Source organism: Oncorhynchus gorbuscha, linkage group LG12 (genome assembly GCF_021184085.1).
Source record: "Oncorhynchus gorbuscha isolate QuinsamMale2020 ecotype Even-year linkage group LG12, OgorEven_v1.0, whole genome shotgun sequence".
NCBI classification, from domain to species: Eukaryota; Metazoa; Chordata; class Actinopteri; order Salmoniformes; family Salmonidae; genus Oncorhynchus; species Oncorhynchus gorbuscha.
The window spans coordinates 8,504,897-8,524,896 of NC_060184.1; the positions used below are offsets into that span (position 1 = coordinate 8,504,897).

The 20,000-nt window shown below is 43.0% G+C and overlaps 1 protein-coding gene across 1 annotated transcript in view; it reads right to left on the bottom strand.

Annotated features, from left to right (window-relative positions):
* The window catches only part of LOC123990495 (regulator of G-protein signaling 6-like), a 142,269-nt gene that overhangs the window by 5,557 nt on the left and 116,712 nt on the right, over positions 1–20,000 (bottom strand). The window contains exons 12-15 of the mRNA XM_046291047.1: positions 15,063–15,124; positions 9,049–9,159; positions 6,034–6,159; positions 43–229 (exon numbers count right to left, since the gene is read on the bottom strand). Coding sequence (XP_046147003.1) covers positions 43–229; positions 6,034–6,159; positions 9,049–9,159; positions 15,063–15,124 — 486 coding nt within the window. The remainder of the gene's footprint in view (positions 1–42; positions 230–6,033; positions 6,160–9,048; positions 9,160–15,062; positions 15,125–20,000) is intronic.

The window sequence follows — 20,000 nt, forward strand, 5'->3', positions numbered from 1 at the left end:
GTCTGTAACATAACGTGCCTGTCTGTCTGTAACATAACGTACCTGAGCGTCTTCGTAGCTGTATCGCCCCGGGTCTTTAAGGTTGGCGCTGGTGCGTTCGTAGCTGTGTGAGTCCAGGTTGATGGAGCTGGAAGCTCCTTCTGCCAGAAACTCTGTCCAGATCTCCCGAGCCCGTTCTGCCACGTTCTCCAGAGGCTGCCTCTTCAGATCTTGGACAGCCAACCAAAACCTATTGGATACAGTAAGTAAAGCAATAACCCACATGAGGTGTGCGATTATTCCCTGATCATGTTGTGTGTTATTAATGACTGGCACAACTGCCAGAATCAGATGACACCATTTCACCATATTGGCTACTGATGCCTTCCCTTCAAACAGCAGAGCCTGTGACCGTAATGTAGTACACAGTTCACATATATAAAAATATAATAAATTATATATACATATATATATATATATATATATAGTACCATTCAAAACTTTGGACACATACTCATTCAAAGGTTTTTCTTTAGGAGAGATACATATGCTGAAGCACTTGTTGGCTGCTTTTCCTTCACTCTGCGGTCCAACTCATCCCAAACCATCTCAATTGGGTTGAGGTCAGGCGATTGTGGAGGCCAGGTCATCTGATGCAGCACTTCATCATTCTCCTTATTGGTCAAATAGTCCTTACACAGCCTGGAGGTTTTGGGTCATTGTCCTGTTGAAAAACAAATGATTGTCCCACTAAGAGCAAACCAGATGGGATGGCGTATCGCTGCAGGATGCTGTGGTAGCCATGCTGGTTAAGTGTGCCTTGAATTCTAAATAAACCACAGACAGCATCACCAGCAAAGCACCATAACACCATCACACCTCCTCCTCCATGCTTCATGGTGGGAACCACACATGCGGAGATCATCCGTTCATCTACTCTGCGTCTCACAAAGACACGGAGGCCTAAAGGGGACTGACAGCGCACAAAAATCTCAAATTTAGACTCATCAGACCAAAAGGACAGATTTCTACCTGTCTAATGTCCATTGCTCGTGTTTCTTGGCCCAAGCAAGTTTCTTCTTCTCGTTGTCTTTTAGTAGTGGTTTCTTTACAGCAATTCAACCATGAAGACCTGATTCACGCAGTCTCCTCTGAACCGCTGATGTTGAGATGTGTCTGTTACTTGAACTCTGTGAAGAATTAATTTGGGCTGCAATTTCTGAGGCTGTTAACTCGAATGAACTTATCCTCTGCAGCAGAGGTAACTCTGGGTCTTCCTTTCCTGTGGCGGTCCTCATGAGAGCCAGTTTCATCTTAGTTTTATCACTTGATGGTTTTTGCGACTGCACTTGAAGAAACCTTTAAAGTTGTTGAAATGTTCAGCATTGACAGCCCTTCATGTGTTAAAGTAATGATGGACTGTCATTTCTCTATACTTATTTGAGCTGTTCTTGCCATAATATGTACTTGGTCTTTTACCAAATAGGACTCTCTTCTGTATACCACCCCTACCTTGTCACAACACAACTGATTAGTTTAAACGCATTAAGGAAAGAAATTCCACAACTGAATTTTTAACAAAGCACAACTGCTAATTGAAATGCATTCCAGGTGAATACCTCATGAAGCTGGTTGAGAGAATGCCGAGAGTGATTGGTTACCACATAATTTTGATGTCTTCACTATTATTCTACAATGAAGAAAATCATTTTAAAAAATAAAGAAAAACCCTTGAATGAGTGTGTGTCCAAACTTTTGGTTGGTCGTGTAAATCCTATAACACTGAGGTAACCTACACAGGGGTAAGACTGAGACACGTCCTGACGTTGGAATGTGCAGTAGGCCTATAACTGCTTCACCCACCATTGACTGCACAAACAGTAAACACAGCAGACTGGAGAGGAGTGACAGATAATTGTAATTGCCTCTCATATTACAATCTATCTGTATTGATGTGTGGTCTGGCCCTGCAATATACAGACTGAGCCAGAGAGACAGACAGACAGGAGGCCACTGCGAGAGAGAGAGCAGTGCGGGGGAAAGAGAGAGAGAGCAGTGCGGGGGAAAGAGAGAGAGAGCAGTGCGGGGGAAAGAGACAGAGAGAGAGAGACAGAGACAGAGAGAGAGAGAGAGACAGAGACAGAGAGAGAGAGAGAGAGAGAGAGAGAGAGACAGAGAGACAGAGAGACAGAGAGAGAGAGAGAGAGAGAGAGAGAGAGAGAGAGAGAGAGAGAGACAGAGAGAGAGAGAGACAGGAGGCCACTGCAAGAGAGAGAGCAGTGCGGGGGAAAGAGAGAGAGACAGAGAGAGAGAGAGAGAGAGAGAGAGAGAGAGAGAGAGAGAGAGAGAGAGAGAGACAGAGAGACAGAGAGACAGAGAGACAGAGAGACAGAGAGACAGAGAGACAGAGAGACAGAGAGACAGAGAGAGAGAGAGAGAGAGAGAGAGAGAGAGAGAGAGAGAGAGAGAGAGAGAGAGAGAGAGAGAGAGAGAGAGAGAGAGCTATGGTGAGTTAGTGGAGGTGTGGTTGGCAGCTGAGGGCTGGACAGAGAGAAGAGGTGTGTGTGTGTGTGTGATCTACTATCAGTCTAGTCCACTCTGAGACTCTGTTATCCTCGTTAGTAGAGCCCCTTATCAGAACATGCCTTCAGAGGCAGGACAAACACACACAAAATCCACTTCTCATCCCAGTTCACTTGGGTGGCAAAGCCTCTCACTAAAGGGGACTGACCACATCCCTGACCCTTCTGAAGAGAGGCCTAAAGGGGACTGACCACATCCCTGACCCCCCTGAAGAGAGGCCTAAAGGGGACTGACCACATCCCTGACCCTCCTGAAGAGAGGCCTAAAGGGGACTGACCACATCCCTGACCCCCCTGAAGAGAGGCCTAAAGGGGACTGACCACATCCCTGACCCCCTGAAGAGAGGCCTAAAGGGGACTGACCACATCCCTGACCCCCTGAAGAGAGGCCTAAAGGGGACTGACCACATCCCTGACCCCCTGAAGAGAGGCCTAAAGGGGACTGACCACATCCCTGACCACATCCCTGACCCCCTGAAGAGAGGCCTAAAGGGGACTGACCACATCCCTGACCCCCTGAAGAGAGGCCTAAAGGGGACTGACCACATCCCTGACCCCCTGAAGAGAGGCCTAAAGGGGACTGACACATCCCTGACCCCCTGAAGTACCTGACCCTCCTGACCCCCTGAAGAGAGGCCTAAAGGGGACTGACAAGGTACCTGACCCTCCTGAAGAGAGGCCTAAAGGGGACTGACAAGGTACCTGACCCTCCTGAAGAGAGGCCTAAAGGGGACTGACAAGGTACCTGACCCTCCTGAAGAGAGGCCTAAAGGGGACTGACAGCGTTCCTGACCCTCCTGAAGAGAGGCCTACAGGGGACTGACAGTGTAAGAGAGGCCTACAGGGGACTGACAGTGTAAGAGAGGCCTAAAGGGGACTGACAGTGTAAGAGAGGCCTAAAGGGGACTGACAGCGTTCCTGACCCCCCTGAAGAGAGGCCTAAATGGGACTGACAGTGTAAGAGAGGCCTAAAGGGGACTGACAGTGTAAGAGAGGCCTAAAGGGGACTGACAGTGTAAGAGAGGCCTAAAGGGGACTGACAGTGTAAGAGAGGCCTAAAGGGGACTGACAGTGTAAGAGAGGCCTAAAGGGGACTGACAGTGTAAGAGAGGCCTAAAGGGGACTGACAGTGTAAGAGAGGCCTAAAGGGGACTGACAGTGTAAGAGAGAGGGGGCCTAAAGGGGACTGACAGTGTAAGAGAGGCCTAAAGGGGACTGACAGTGTAAGAGAGGCCTAAAGGGGACTGACAGTGTAAGAGAGGCCTAAAGGGGACTGACAGTGTAAGAGAGGCCTAAAGGGGACTGACAGTGTAAGAGAGGCCTAAAGGGGACTGACAGTGTAAGAGAGGCCTAAAGGGGACTGACAGTGTAAGAGAGGCCTAAAGGGGACTGACAGTGTAAGAGAGGCCTAAAGGGGACTGACAGTGTAAGAGAGGCCTAAAGGGGACTGACAGTGTAAGAGAGGCCTAAAGGGGACTGACAAAGGGAGGCCTAAAGGGGACTGACAGTGTAAGAGAGGCCTAAAGGGGACTGACAGTGTAAGAGAGGCCTAAAGGGGACTGACAGTGTAAGAGAGGCCTAAAGGGGACTGACAGTGTAAGAGAGGCCTAAAGGGGACTGACAGTGTAAGAGAGGCCTAAAGGGGACTGACAGTGTAAGAGAGGCCTAAAGGGGACTGACAGTGTAAGAGAGGCCTAAAGGGGACTGACAGTGTAAGAGAGGCCTAAAGGGGACTGACAGTGTAAGAGAGGCCTAAAGGGGACTGACAGTGTAAGAGAGGCCTAAAGGGGACTGACAGTGTAAGAGAGGCCTAAAGGGGACTGACAGTGTAAGAGAGGCCTAAAGGGGACTGACAGTGTAAGAGAGGCCTAAAGGGGACTGACAGTGTAAGAGAGGCCTAAAGGGGACTGACAGTGTAAGAGAGGCCTAAAGGGGACTGACAGTGTAAGAGAGGCCTACAGGGGACTGACAGTGTAAGAGAGGCCTAAAGGGGACCAGCAGATAGCCATGGTAGGTGCTGGAGGGTCAGTGCTAGCCTAGCTGGTTTAGTGCAATCAGAGTAGAGGTGACTTCCAAACAGATGGGAAGGTTTTGTTGATTTGGAATTTATTTTAATTTAATCTCTTATTTATCCAGGCGAGTAAATTAAGAACCGATTCTTATTTGACAATTGTCTGAAGGAGAGGTAAAGGATGAAGAGAAGGTGAAGCACACACGCATTGTTTAAGGGAAGAGTATGAGGGGAAAGATTGTAGGTAGGGGATAATTGTAGGAGGTAAGAGGAAATGGGGAAAGATAAGAATGGAGGGATGGGATGGAGCTAAGAGATCAGGTGATGGGAGAGGATGAGGGGAAAGGAGGAAACATGGAGGGATGGGATGAAGGGATCTGGTGAGAAGAAATAAGGAAAGCATGAGATAAAAGGATGAGTGAATAAAAGCAGGAAAAGAGAGGAAGTGTGTGTGTCTCACTGTAGATTATCTGAGCTGAACCCGGGGAGAGAGTGAAAGGAGGACAGATCAGTGGTAAGGACCGGGGAGAGAGTGAAAGGAGGACAGATCAGTGGTAAGACCCAGGGAGAGAGTGAAAGGAGGACGGATCAGTGGTAAGACCCAGGGAGAGAGTGAAAGGAGGACAGATCAGTGGAAAATTAAGAAAATAAGGGAAGAAAGGAGGAGAGGAAGTGTGTGGAGGAAAGGAGGAGAGGAAGTGTGTGGAGGAAAGGAGGAGAGGAAGTGTGTGGAGGAAAGGAGGAGAGGAAATGTGTGGAGGAAAGGAGGAGAGGAAGTGTGTGGAGGAAAGGAGGAGAGGAAGTGTGTGGAGGAAAGGAGGAGAGGAAGTGTTTGGAGGAAAGGAGGAAAGGAAGTGTGTGGAGGAAAGGAGGAGAGGAAGTGTGTGGAGGAAAGGAGGAGAGGAAGTGTTTGGAGGAAAGGAGGAGAGGAAGTGTGTGGAGGAAAGGAGGAGAGGAAGTGTGTGGAGGAAAGGAGGAGAGGAAGTGTGTGGAGGAAAGGAGGAGAGGAAGTGTTTGGAGGAAAGGAGGAAAGGAAGTGTGTGGAGGAAAGGAGGAGAGGAAGTGTTTGGAGGAAAGGAGGAAAGGAAGTGTGTGGAGGAAAGGAGGAGAGGAAGTGTTTGGAGGAAAGGAGGAGAGGAAGTGTGTGGAGGAAAGGAGGAGAGGAAGTGTGTGGAGGAAAGGAGGAGAGGAAGTGTTTGGAGGAAAGGAGGAAAGGAAGTGTGTGGAGGAAAGGAGGAGAGGAAGTGTGTGGAGGAAAGGAAGTGTATGGAGGAAAGGAAGTGTATGGAGGAAAGGAAGTGTGTGGAGGAAAGGAGGAGAGGATGTGTGTGGAGGAAAGGAAGTGTATGGAGGAAAGGAAGTGTGTGGAGGAAAGGAGGAGAGGATGTGTGTGGAGGAAAGGAAGTGTATGGAGGAAAGGAAATGTGTGGAGGAAAGGAGGAGAGGATGTGTGTGACTCACTGTAGGTTCTCTGAGCTGAACTCTGATTCCAGGAACTTGAGGAACTGGTCGCGACCTGCCGGATCATTCAGAGCTTCTTCTAGAGAAAAACCCCACTTCCTCACTCTCTGTTGACTGGGGTCCTTACTAAGGGGTAGAGGAGGAGAGAGGAGGACAGGGGATAACGAGGAGGAAGAAACAGTTTGAATTCATGAAAAACCCACTTCCTCACTCTCTGTTGACTGGGGTCCTTACTAAGGGGTAGAGGAGGAGAGAGGAGGACAGGGGATAACGAGGAGGAAGAAACAGTTTGAATTCATGAAAAACCCCACTTCCTCACTCTCTGTTGACTTGGGTCCTTACTAAGGGGTAGAGGAGGAGAGAGGAGGACAGGGGATAACGAGGAGGAAGAAACAGTTTGAATTCATTAAAAACCCCACTTCCTCACTCTCTGTTGACTTGGGTCCTTACTAAGGGGTAGAGGAGGAGAGAGGAGGACAGGCGATAATGAGGAGGAAGAAACAGTTTGAATTCATGAAAAAACCCACTTCCTCACTCTCTGTTGACTGGGGTCCTTACTAAGGGGTAGAGGAGGAGAGAGGAGGACAGGCGATAACGAGGAGGAAGAAACAGTTTGAATTCATGAAAAACCCCACTTCCTCACTCTCTGTTGACTGGGGTCCTTACTAAGGGGTAGAGGAGGAGAGAGGAGGACAGGCGATAACGAGGAGGAAGAAACAGTTTGAATTCATGAAAACCCCACTTCCTCACTCTCTGTTGACTGGGGTCCTTACTAAGGGGTAGAGGAGGAGAGAGGAGGACAGGCGATAACGAGGAGGAAGAAACAGTTTGAATTCATGAAAAACCCCACTTCCTCACTCTCTGTTGACTGGGGTCCTTACTAAGGGGTAGAGGAGGAGAGAGGAGGACAGGCAATAACGAGGAGGAAGAAACAGTTTGAATTCATGAAAAACCCCACTTCCTCACTCTCTGTTGACTGGGGTCCTTACTAAGGGGTAGAGGAGGAGAGAGGAGGACAGGCGATAACGAGGAGGAAGAAACAGTTTGAATTCATGAAAAACCCCACTTCCTCACTCTCTGTTGACTGGGGTCCTTACTAAGGGGTAGAGGAGGAGAGAGGAGGACAGGCGATAACGAGGAGGAAGAAACAGTTTGAATTCATGAAAAACCCCACTTCCTCACTCTCTGTTGACTGGGGTCCTTACTAAGGGGTAGAGGAGGAGAGAGGAGGACAGGCGATAACGAGGAGGAAGAAACAGTTTGAATTCATGAAAGGAACAAGATATTTAAAAAAAAAATCATAATAGATAGGCAGAAAAAAATGTATAATGTGATCTCAAACACCACATGTTGGACAAGCGGTGACAGAAGTAGAAACAGCATAATACTGACAGCGTTCACATGACACCTGATCGTTTAAATCACTGCAGGACATTTCCCTCTAAACCCAAAATGCAATCAATCAATTTTATAAAGATTAAATATATAATAAAGAAGATTATTAAATTTATAAGAATTAAGAATTAAGAATTTATAAAGAAGATTATGAAGCTACATTAGTCTCAATGATTACATGTCTGGGTCGATTCATCTCTAAATAAGTCAAAGAGAGACCAGAAGAGTTACACAGGGACTACACACCGTGCTCAGCAACAACCTCGTCCACCATGAAATATCCTTCATATCTGGGTCTGATAGTGGTATAGGACATTAGGAGATGTCATTGCCCTTTGTTCAGACTTTAAGGACGATTATCCGAAGCCCCGTTTATACCTGGTTTTAACATGTGTCTTGATCTTGTCCACATTCTGATTGTGACCACATTTTTAGACGGGTGTAAAAGACTCATTGTGATCCGATCCTCCTGCTCACCTCTGGAGGTAGTCAGACGCTCATTGTCTGGATATCTTGCAAGTGTAGACAGATCTGGACAGAGACACCATTTAAATCATCGACGGGTGGCACAATTGACTGATTACATCAATATGTGTCTTGCAATAAATAAATACGTAATATTTTGAAATAACAGCTGTGAAATTATTTGCATAAAGGAAAGGACCAAGAAATCTGATCACAATGCAGACACGGCAGACATATTTTCATACCACGTGTAGACACATTTCTGGAAATATGGGCACAATCAGAGTGTCTCACTGTAGACTCAATCAGGACAAAAGGAACCATGTTAGCACCAGGTATAAACGGGGCCAAGGGATTTGTATCTGGATATCAATCAAGTGTAAACAGATCTGGATGGTCAAATCGTTTAAATCTCTTTAAATCTCTAAAACCCATTGGCATCATTGACACATGGCATAAATAATTATCTTCAAATAAATACAGTCATTATTATTTTTATTTTTATAATAATCTGTCAAATGATCTGCACGCATGGAGACGCCAGGAAATCTGGTCACGATGCAGACGTAATGAACGAATAACAGACAATATTTTACTATCATGTGTACATTAACGGCTACAGCGTGGGGCACAATCAGAATGTGGACGAGATCAGGACACATGTTAGAACCAGGTATAAACGGGGCTTCTGAGTGACAGACTGCCTGAAGAATAGATTGCTGAGTTGGAACTATAGAATGATTAGAATGTGAACCATTCTAATCACAATGAGTCTTCTACACCCGTCTAAAAATGTGGTCACAATCAGAATGTGGACAAGAGCAGGACACATGTTAGAACCAGGTATAAACGGGGCTTTAAGACATAGGTGACCCCTGAGATAGTGGCTCTGTCTCTCTCTCTGATTACTGGTACTTTGATTTCATCCTTTAATAATGAAACAAGACGATAATAAGTTGTCATTGTCCATCATGTTCCTCTCTCTGTCACTGAAGGTGATTTTGCAGCTGAAGTGGCTCGGTGGATTAGTTAGTTGAACAGTCAGGAATGGGGTGTTTGTGGGAGAGACACAGACCAGAGACAAATATGTATCATAGAGGGAAGTTACAGATATACCAGTCCACAGATTGGGGAACAGATGGTTGTGGTTCTTACCTGGCCTCCAGGTCCCAGAATGAGAGGTCGTCACTGGTCCAGGGGTTGGAGGGTTCTGGTGACACTACAAACGGATCATACTCCTGGTACTGCTCAGTGTAGGTCATCAGACTGAAAGCAACACAACAGACAAAACACAAGAGGATGGACGGAACCGAAGAATGACACATGATCAGTCAGATAGTAGTTCTACTGTAGGGCCTACAGTCAGTTAGTAGTTCTACTGTAGACCCTACAGTCAGTTAGTAGTTCTACTGTAGACCCTACAGTCAGTTAGTAGTTCTACTGTAGGGCCTACAGTCAGTTAGTAGTTCTACTGTAGACCCTACAGTCAGATAGTAGTTCTACTGTAGGGCCTACAGTCAGTTAGTAGTTCTACTGTAGGGCCTACAGTCAGTTAGTAGTTCTACTGTAGGGCCTACAGTCAGTTAGTAGTTCTACTGTAGGGCCTACAGTCAGTTAGTAGTTCTACTGTAGGCCTACAGTCAGTTAGTAGTTCTACTGTAGGGCTACAGTCAGTTAGTAGTTCTACTGTAGGGCCTACAGTCAGTTAGTAGTTCTACTGTAGGGCCTACAGTCAGTTAGTAGTTCTACTGTAGGCCTACAGTCAGTTAGTAGTTCTACTGTAGGGCCTACAGTCAGTTAGTAGTTCTACTGTAGGGCCAACAGTCAGTTAGTAGTTCTACTGTAGGGCCTACAGTCAGTTAGTAGTTCTACTGTAGGGCCTACAGTCAGTTAGTAGTTCTACTGTAGGGCCTACAGTCAGTTAGTAGTTCTACTGTAGGGCCTACAGTCAGTTAGTAGTTCTACTGTAGGCCTACAGTCAGTTAGTAGTTCTACTGTAGGCCTACAGTCAGTTAGTAGTTCTACTGTAGGGCTACAGTCAGTTAGTAGTTCTACTGTAGGGCCTACAGTCAGTTAGTAGTTCTACTGTAGACCCTACAGTCAGTTAGTAGTTCTACTGTAGGCCCTACAGTCAGTTAGTAGTTCTACTGTAGGGAAATCTATTGATGTTAAAAAAAATGTAAAAAATGTTTGACCTTTATTTAACTAGGCAAGACAGTTAAGAACAAATTCTAATTTTCAATGACAGCCTAGGAACAGTGGGTTAACTGCCTTGTTCAGGGGCAGAACGACAGATTTGTAGCTTGTCCGCTCTGGGATTCGATGTCGCAACCTTTCAGGTTACAAGTCCAACGCACTAACCACTAGGCTACCTGCCGCCCCCAAATGTAAGGCTATTATATTAATTTGGGGGCAAGTCGAAATTTAAACTATTAGGATGAGTCAAAACTAGTTTCCGCCACAGTGCAGCCCAGTTTCAAACACCCTGCCTGTATCACCATAACAACGGCTATGAACTCTTTAAAGGAATTCTTAGAGAAACACCACACAACCTGGTAGATGGTCACATTTAGAAACCATAAACCAATTAACTACTGTCCTCCAGCCTTTCCCCAAGACCTAGAAACCATAAACCACTTCAGTCCTGCCCTCCAGCCTTGCCCATAGACCTAGAAACCACTTAACTACTGTCCTCCAGCCTTTCCCCTGGACCTAGAAACCATAAACCACTTCAGTCCCGCCCTCCAGCCTTGCCCATAGACCTAGAAACCATTAACCACTTAACTACCGTCCTCCAGCCTTTCCTCTAGACCTAGAAACCATAAATCACTTAACTACTGTCCTCCAACCTTTCCCCCAGACCTAGAAACCATAAACCACTTAAACTACTGTCCTCCAGCCTTTCCCCTAGACCTAGAAACCACTTAACTACAGCCCTCCAGCCTTGCCCATAGACCTAGAAACCATTAACCACTTAACTACTGTCCTCCAGCCTTTCCCCTAGACCTAGAAACCATAAACCACTTCAGTCCTGCCCTCCAGCCTTGCCCATAGACCTAGAAACCATAAACCACTTCAGTCCTGCCCTCCAGCCTTGCCCATAGACCTAGAAACCATAAACCACTTCAGTCCTGCCCTCCAGCCTTGCCCATAGACCTAGAAACCATAAATCACTTAACTACTGTCCTCCAGCCTTGCCCCTAGACCTAGAAACCACTTAACTACTGTCCTCCAACCTTTCCCCCAGACCTAGAAACCATAAACCACTTAAACTACTGTCCTCCAGCCTTTCCCCTAGACCTAGAAACCACTTAACTACAGCCCTCCAGCCTTGCCCATAGACCTAGAAACCATTAACCACTTAACTACTGTCCTCCAGCCTTGCCCATAGACCTAGAAACCACTTAACTACTGTCCTCCAGTCTTGCCCATAGACCTAGAAACCATAAACCACTTCAGTCCTGCCCTCCAGCCTTGCCCATAGACCTAGAAACCATAAATCACTTAACTACTGTCCTCCAGCCTTGCCCCTAGACCTAGAAACCACTTAACTACTGTCCTCCAGCCTTGCCCATAGACCTAGAAACCATAAACCACTTCAGTCCTGCCCTCCAGCCTTGCCCATAGACCTAGAAACCATAAATCACTTAACTACTGTCCTCCAGCCTTGCCCATAGACCTAGAAACCATAAACCACTTCAGTCCTGCCCTCCAGCCATGCCCTCATCAACCAACTATACAGCATTACCACAACCTACCGGAGTGTGGTCCTAAGTTCATCTTTCAATCACCCACTTGGGTATGTGCTCTTAAAAACCAACGAGGAGTTGGGAGGAGGCCGGATTTACAGCACGTTGAGCATCACAAATAGAACCAAATTTCTATTTTAGTGCCTGGCCACTCAGACGCTCGCGAGCAGTATGGGATGCAATGATTCAATAACATGCATGTGTAAGCAGAGCTGCCAACTCTCATGCTTTGGCCGCGTTTAGACCCTCTTCTCACGGCACACCCACTTCTATCTCTTCTATCTCACTCACTGAAAAGCACTGCTTTCATTTGTCTGATTAGTCCGTTGTATAGTCAGTGGCGTTAACGTTTAATCTGTCCTCCACAAAATCGTTTTTTGAAATGGGAGCATCTCCGGTCTGCAATTTAACGTCGCCAGCGGCACCTCTATCATTGTCCTGTCTTGGCCACAGCACTGTGAACCCGCGGCTCATTGAGGCGTTATGATTGGTCTAGTTATGAGAAGGATCAAGGGGATTGGAGGAGAGAGAACATTCGCCGCTGCACGGTAGTGCTGTGTCACGGTAGTGCTGTGTCACGGTAGTGCTGTGTCACGGTAGTGCTGTGTCACGGTAGTGCTGTGTCACGGTAGTGCTGTGTCATGGTAGTGCTGTGTTATGTACAATGTTGTCAACAAATTTAGGTGGCTGTAACTCCTGTCCCGATTGCAGAATGCAACGTTTTGACAGCATGTACTAAAATTGATTTAAACCACACTTGAATTAGTCCCCTTGTTTGGTGATTGGCATTTAGGCTGTGACAACGATAACATGCATGTGTAAGCATACCTACATACCTACAGTATGTTTTAGCGAGTTCAAACCCCCGAGCTGACAAGGTACAAATCTGTCATTATGCCCCTGAATAGGCAGTTAACACACTGTTCCTAGGCCTTCAATTGAAAATGAGAATTTGTTCTTAACTGACTTGCCTGGTTAAATAAAGGTAAAATAAAATAAAAAAATAAAAGGGAGGATCTGATTTGGAACGATGAAATAATTTGGTCAAACAGATTGTGGACCCAAAAGTGTACATTTGATTGTAGAGGGGGGACAATAAATGTAAAATAATTTGGGTGGAGTGTAGGGCAGTGACGATTTCATTTACTGCCTTTAAAAAAAACATGGCTGACTTGCTTGAACAAAGTGTAGTTTCTACTGACAATTGAGATGTACAGTGGGGCAAAAAAAAAATATTTAGTCAGCCACCAATTGTGCAAGTTCTCCCACTTAAAAAGATGAGAGGCCTGTAATTTTCATCATAGGCACACTTCAACTATGACAGACAAAATGAGAGACAAAAAAATAAGAATTTATTTGCAAATGATGGTGGAAAATATCTAGCATTGGAATAGCCTTCATACCTCAGAACAAGAATAAACTGATGAGTTTCAGAAGAAAGTTCTTTGTTTCTGGCCATTTTGAGCCTGTAATCGAACCCACAAATGCTGATTGCTCCAGATACTCAACTAGTCTAAAGAAGGACAGTTTTATTGATTCTTTAATCAGGACAACAGTTTTCAGCTGTGCGAAGATAATTGCAAAATGGTTTTCTAATGATCAATTATCCTTTTATAATGATACACTTGGATTAGCTAACACAACGTGCCATTGGACCACAGGAGTGATGGTTACTGATAATGGGCCTCTGTACATCTATGTAGATATTCCATTAGAAATCAGATGTTTCCAGCTGCAATAGTAATTTACAACATCAACAATGTCAACACTGTATTTCTGATCAATTTGATGTTATTTTTAAATGGACAAGAAATGAGCTTTTCTTTCAAAAACAAGGACATTTCTAAGTGACCCCAAACTTTTGAACGATAGTGTAAATATGAATATTGAAAATGTATTTTTTTTTTTTTATTTAGCAAATTTTTCAATATATTGTTAAACACAACATATTCTATGAGCATTTCAAAGTTCCAGAGTGGCACTTCTACTAGTTTAAAAGTTATGGCCCATTTTATAGAGAGATATTGACATTGTAGGCAATGTAAACAATTACAGATGACATTTTACATCCTGCAAATCACCAGCATAGGGCAACCATTTTGAATCCATTTTCCCATTCACTCTGATGGTAATGTCATTCACTCTGATGATAATGTCATTCACTCTGATGATAATGTCATTCAGTCTGATGATAATGTCATTCACTCTGATGGTAATGTCATTCACTCTGATGATAATGTCATTCACTCTGATGATAATGTCATTCACTCTGATGATAATGTCATTCACTCTGATGATAATGTCATTCACTCTGATGATAATGTCATTCACTCTGATGATAATGTCATTCACTCTGATGGTAATGTCATTCACTCTGATGGTAATGTCATTCACTCTGATGGTAATGTCATTCACTCTGATGATAATGTCATTCACTCTGATGGTAATGTCATCCACTCTGATGGTAATGTCATTCACTCTGATGGTAATGTCATTCACTCTGATGATAATGTCATCCACTCTGATGATAATGTCATTCACTCTGACGATAATGTCATTCACTCTGATGATAATGTCATCCACTCTGATGATAATGTCATTCACTCTGATGATAATGTCATTCACTCTGATGGTAATGTCATTCACTCTGATGATAATGTCATTCACTCTGATGATAATGTCATTCACTCTGATGATAATGTCATTCACTCTGATGATAATGTCATTCACTCTGATGATAATGTCATTCACTCTGATGATAATGTCATTCACTCTGATGATAATGTCATTCACTCTGATGGTAATGTCATCCACTCTGATGGTAATGTTTACAAATTAGATCATAACTCTAAAAGTTGCAGACATCCCCACTCTGCGCCCATAGACTATATTATGTTTGACAAATCATAATATATATAATATATATATAATAATATATAATAAATCAATTAACATAAGAAAATTGTTATTATGATCAAAATACTAGTCATATTACAGAGCAAGCTTTATATGACACCAATTTATGCTAATTTTTATATTTATAATTTTATAAATTTAAAAAAAAAAAATGTGTAGGTTCTACAGATGAAACATTACAGAGTCTTAACAGAGGCCTGGAAAATGCCAAAATGACACAAATATGCCAACTTTGATCAATTGTTTCTCAATTAGGCTTTTAGATTTAAATATAGGTCAACAATCCCTTCTCTAAAGGAACATTTTAGACATTTTTTGTCCTCCATGGCTATGCTCTTATTGCGGTTCAGAAAAAGAAACGACTGGGGGGGGGGTTCTTCTATTCAGAGCTCTGGAATTCCACACAGGTTGATAAAATATACACGTGTTGATTTATCAAGGTCAAAGTGCTTTATGACAGAAACTGTTTTATAGGTGAGATGGCGGAGCTTTGCTCATACCTACCTCTCAGCGACTTTTGAAACCTTTATACAGTGTCGGTCCAACTGGCTGTTAAGAAACACAATCTGAGGAGGAGAAGCAATAGTCCTCATTATTCATCGATTATGATTCAAACTGGTTTCTAATTGGTACAGTGCATTCAATAGTCCTCATTATTCATCGATTATTTCAAACTGGTTTCTAATTGGTACAGTGCATTCAATAGTCCTCATTATTCATCGATTATGATTCAAACTGGTTTCTAATTGGTACAGTGCATTCAATAGTCCTCATTATTCATCGATTATGATTCAAACTGGTTTCTAATTGGTGCATTCGGAAAGTATTCAGACCAGTTTACTTTTTTTTCTTCTAAAATGGATTGAATACATTTTTTCCCCTGATCAATCTACACACAATACCCCTGATCAATCTACACACAATACCCCTGATCAATCTACACACAATACCCCTGATCAATCTACACACAACACCCCTGATCAATCTACACACAATACCCCTGATCAATCTACACACAATACCCCTGATCAATCTACACACAATACCCCTGATCAATCTACACACAACACCCCTGATCAATCTACACACAACACCCCTGATCAATCTACACACAATACCCCTGATCAATCTACACACAACACCCCTGATCAATCTACACACAACACCCCGTAATGACATCACAACAGCCCGTAATGACATCACAACACCCAGTAATGACATCACAACACCCCGTAATGACATCACAATACCCCGTAATGACATCACAACACCCAGTAATGACATCACAACACCCCGTAATGACATCACAATACCCCGTAATGACATCTCAACACCCCGTAATGACATCACAATACCCCGTAATGACATCACAACACCCCGTAATGACATCTCAACACCCCGTAATGACATCACAACACCCCGTAATGACATCACAATACCCCGTAATGACATCACAATACCCCGTAATGACATCACAATACCCCGTAATGACATCACAATACCCCGTAATGACATCACAATACCCCGTAATGACATCACAATACCCCGTAATGACATCACAATACCCCGTAATGACATCACAATACCCCGTAATGACATCACAATACCCCGTAATGACATCACAATACCCCGTAATGACATCACAACAGCCCGTAATGACATCACAATACCCCGTAATGACATCTCAATACCCCGTAATGACATCTCAATACCCCGTAATGACATCACAACACCCCGTAATGACATCACAACACCCCGTAATGACATCACAACACCCCGTAATGACATCACAACACCCCGTAATGACATCACAATACCCCGTAATGACATCACAATAGCCCTTAATGACATCACAATAGCCCTTAATGACATCACAATAGCCCTTAATGACATCACAATAGCCCGTAATGACATCACAATACCCCGTAATGACATCACAATACCCCGTAATGACATCACAATAGCCCTTAATGACATCACAATAGCCCTTAATGACATCACAATAGCCCGTAATGACATCACAATAGCCCGTAATGACATCACAATAGCCCGTAATGACATCACAATAGCCCGTAATGACATCACAATAGCCCGTAATGACCTCGCAATACCCCGTAATGATCTCACAATACCCCATAATGACATCACAATACCCTCTAATGACATCACAATACCCCGTAATGACAAAGGAAAAACTTTTGTTTTTTGCAAATGTATAAAAAAATCTAAAAACTGAAATACCATATTCACATAAGTATTCAGACCGTTTGCTATGAGACTAAATTGAGCTCAGGTGCATCCTGTTTCCATTGATCATCCTTGAGATGTTTCTACATCTTTATTGGAGTCCACCTGTGGTAAATTCAATTGATTGGACATTATTTGGAAAGGCACACACCTGTCTATATAAGGTCTCTCAGTTGACAGTGCATGTCTGAGTAAAAACCAAGCCATGAGGTTGAAGGAATTGTCGCAGAGCTCCGAGACAGGATTGTGTCGAGGCACATATCTGGGGAAGGGTACCAAAACATTTCTGCAGCATTGAAGGTCCCCAAGAATATAGTGACCCCCATCAATTTGAAATGGAAGAAGTTTGAAACCGCAAAGACTTCCTAGAGCTGGCCGCCTGGAAAAACTAAGCATTCAGGGAGAAGAATCTTGGTCAGAGAGGTGACCAAGAACCCGATGGTCACTCTGAAAGAGCTCCAGAGTTCCTCTGTGGAGATGGAAGGACAACCATCTCTGCAGCACTCCACCAATCAGGACTTTATGGTAAAGTGGCCAGAAGGAAGCCACTCCTCAGTAAAAGGCACATGACAACCCACTTGGAGTTTGCCAAATTGCACCTAAAGTCTCTCAGACCATGAAAAACAAGATTCTCTGGTCTGATGAAACCAAGATTGAACTCTTTGGCCTGAATGCCAAGCGTCACGTCTGGAGGAAACCTGCCACCATCCCTACAGTGAAGCATGGTGGTGGCAGCATCATGCTGTGGGGATGTTTTTCAGCGGCAGGGACTGGGAGACTAGTCAGGATCGAGGGAAAGATGAACGGAGCAAAGTACAAAAAGATCCTTGGTGAAAACCTGCTCCAGTGAGCTCAGGACCTCAAACTGGGGTGAAGGTTCACCTTCCAACAGGACAATGACCCTAAGCACACAGCCAAGACAATGCAGGTGTGGCTTCGGGACAAGTCTCTGAATGTCCTTGAGTGGCTCAGCCAGAGCCCAGATTTGAACCTGATCAAACATCTCTGGAGAGACCCAGAACATCCAATAGAACATCCAATAGAACATCCAATAGAACATCAACATCCAATAAAATACCCAATAGAACCTCCAAAAGAACATGGAACATCCAACATCGAATAGAACATCTAATAGAACAACCGACATCTAATAGAACATCTAATAGAACAACCGACATCTAATAGAACATCCAACATCTAATAGAACAACCGACATCTAATAGAACATCCAACATCTAATAGAACATCCAACATCCAATAGAACATCCAACATCTAATAGAACAACCGACATCTAATAGAACATCTAATAGAACAACCGACATCTAATAGAACATCCAACATCTAATAGAACATCTAATAGAACATCCAACATAACATCCAATAGAACATCCAACATCTAATAGAACAACCAACATCTAATAGAACATCCAACATCTAATAGAACATCTAATAGAACATCCAATAGAACATCTAATAGAACATCCAACATAACATCCAATAGAACATCCAACATCCAAGAGAACATCCAACATCCAATAGAACATCCAACATCCAATAGAACATCCAACATCCAATAGAACATCCAACATCTAATAGAACAACCAACATCTAATAGAACAACCAACATCTAATAGAACATCCAACATCTAATAGAACATCTAATAGAACATCCAAACAATAGAACATCCAACCAATAGAACATCCAATCTAATAACATCCAATAGAACATCCAACATCCAATAGAACATCCAACATCCAATAGAACATCCAACATCAATAGAACATCCAACATCAATAGAACATCCAACATCTAATAGAACATCCTAATAGAACATCCAAATCTAATAACATCCAATAGAACATCCAACATAACATCTAATAGAACACATAACATCTAATAGAACATCCACATCTAATAGAACATCTAATAGAACATCCAACATAACATCCAATAGAACATCCAACATCATCCAATAGAACATCCAACATCCAATAGAACATCCAACATCTAATAGAACATCCAACATCCAATAGAACATCCAACATCTAATAGAACAACCAACATCTAATAGAACAACCGTCATCTAATAGAACATCCAACATCTAATAGAACATCTAATAGAACATACAACATAACATCCAATAGAACATCCAACATAACATCCAATAGAACATCCAACATCCAAGAGAACATCCAACATCCAATAGAACATCCAACATCCAATAGAACATCCAACATACAATAGAACATCCAACAGAAATAGAACATCCAAATAAAACATCAAACAGAACATCCAACATCTAATAGAACATCCAATAGAACATCCAATAGAACATCTAATATAACATCCAATAGAACATCCAGCGTCTAATAGAACATCCACATCCAATAGAACATCCAACATCCAATAGAACATCTAATAGAACATCCAACATCTAATAGAACATCCAACATCTAATAGAACATCCAACATCTAATAGAACATCCACATCCAATAGAACATCCAACATCTAATAGAACATCCAACATCTAATAGAACATCCACATCCAATAGAACATCTAATAGAACATCCAACATAACATCCAATAGAACATCAATAGAACATAACATCTAATAGAACATCCAACATAACATCCAATAGAACATCCAACATCTAATAGAACATCTAATAGAACATCCAACATAACATCTAATAGAACATCCAACATAACCAATAGAACATCCAACATCCAATAGAACATCCAACATCCAATAGAACATCCAACATCAATAGAACATCTAATAACATCCAACATCTAATAGAACATCCAACATCTAATAAAACATCCAACATCTAATAGAACATCCAACAATAGAACATCATCTAATAGAACATCCAACATCTAATAGAACATCTAATAGAACATCCAACATAACATCCAATAGAACATCAACAACATCCAATAGAACATCCAACATCTAATAGAACATCTACCAGAACTAAATAAATAGAACATCCAACATCTAATAGAACATCCAACATAACATCTAATAGAACATCCAACATCCAATAGAACATCAACATCCAATAAAACATAACATCCAATAGAACATCCAACATCTAATAGAACATCCAACACAACATACAATAGAACATCCAACATCCAATAAAACATCCAACATCCAATAGAACATCCAACATAACATCCAATA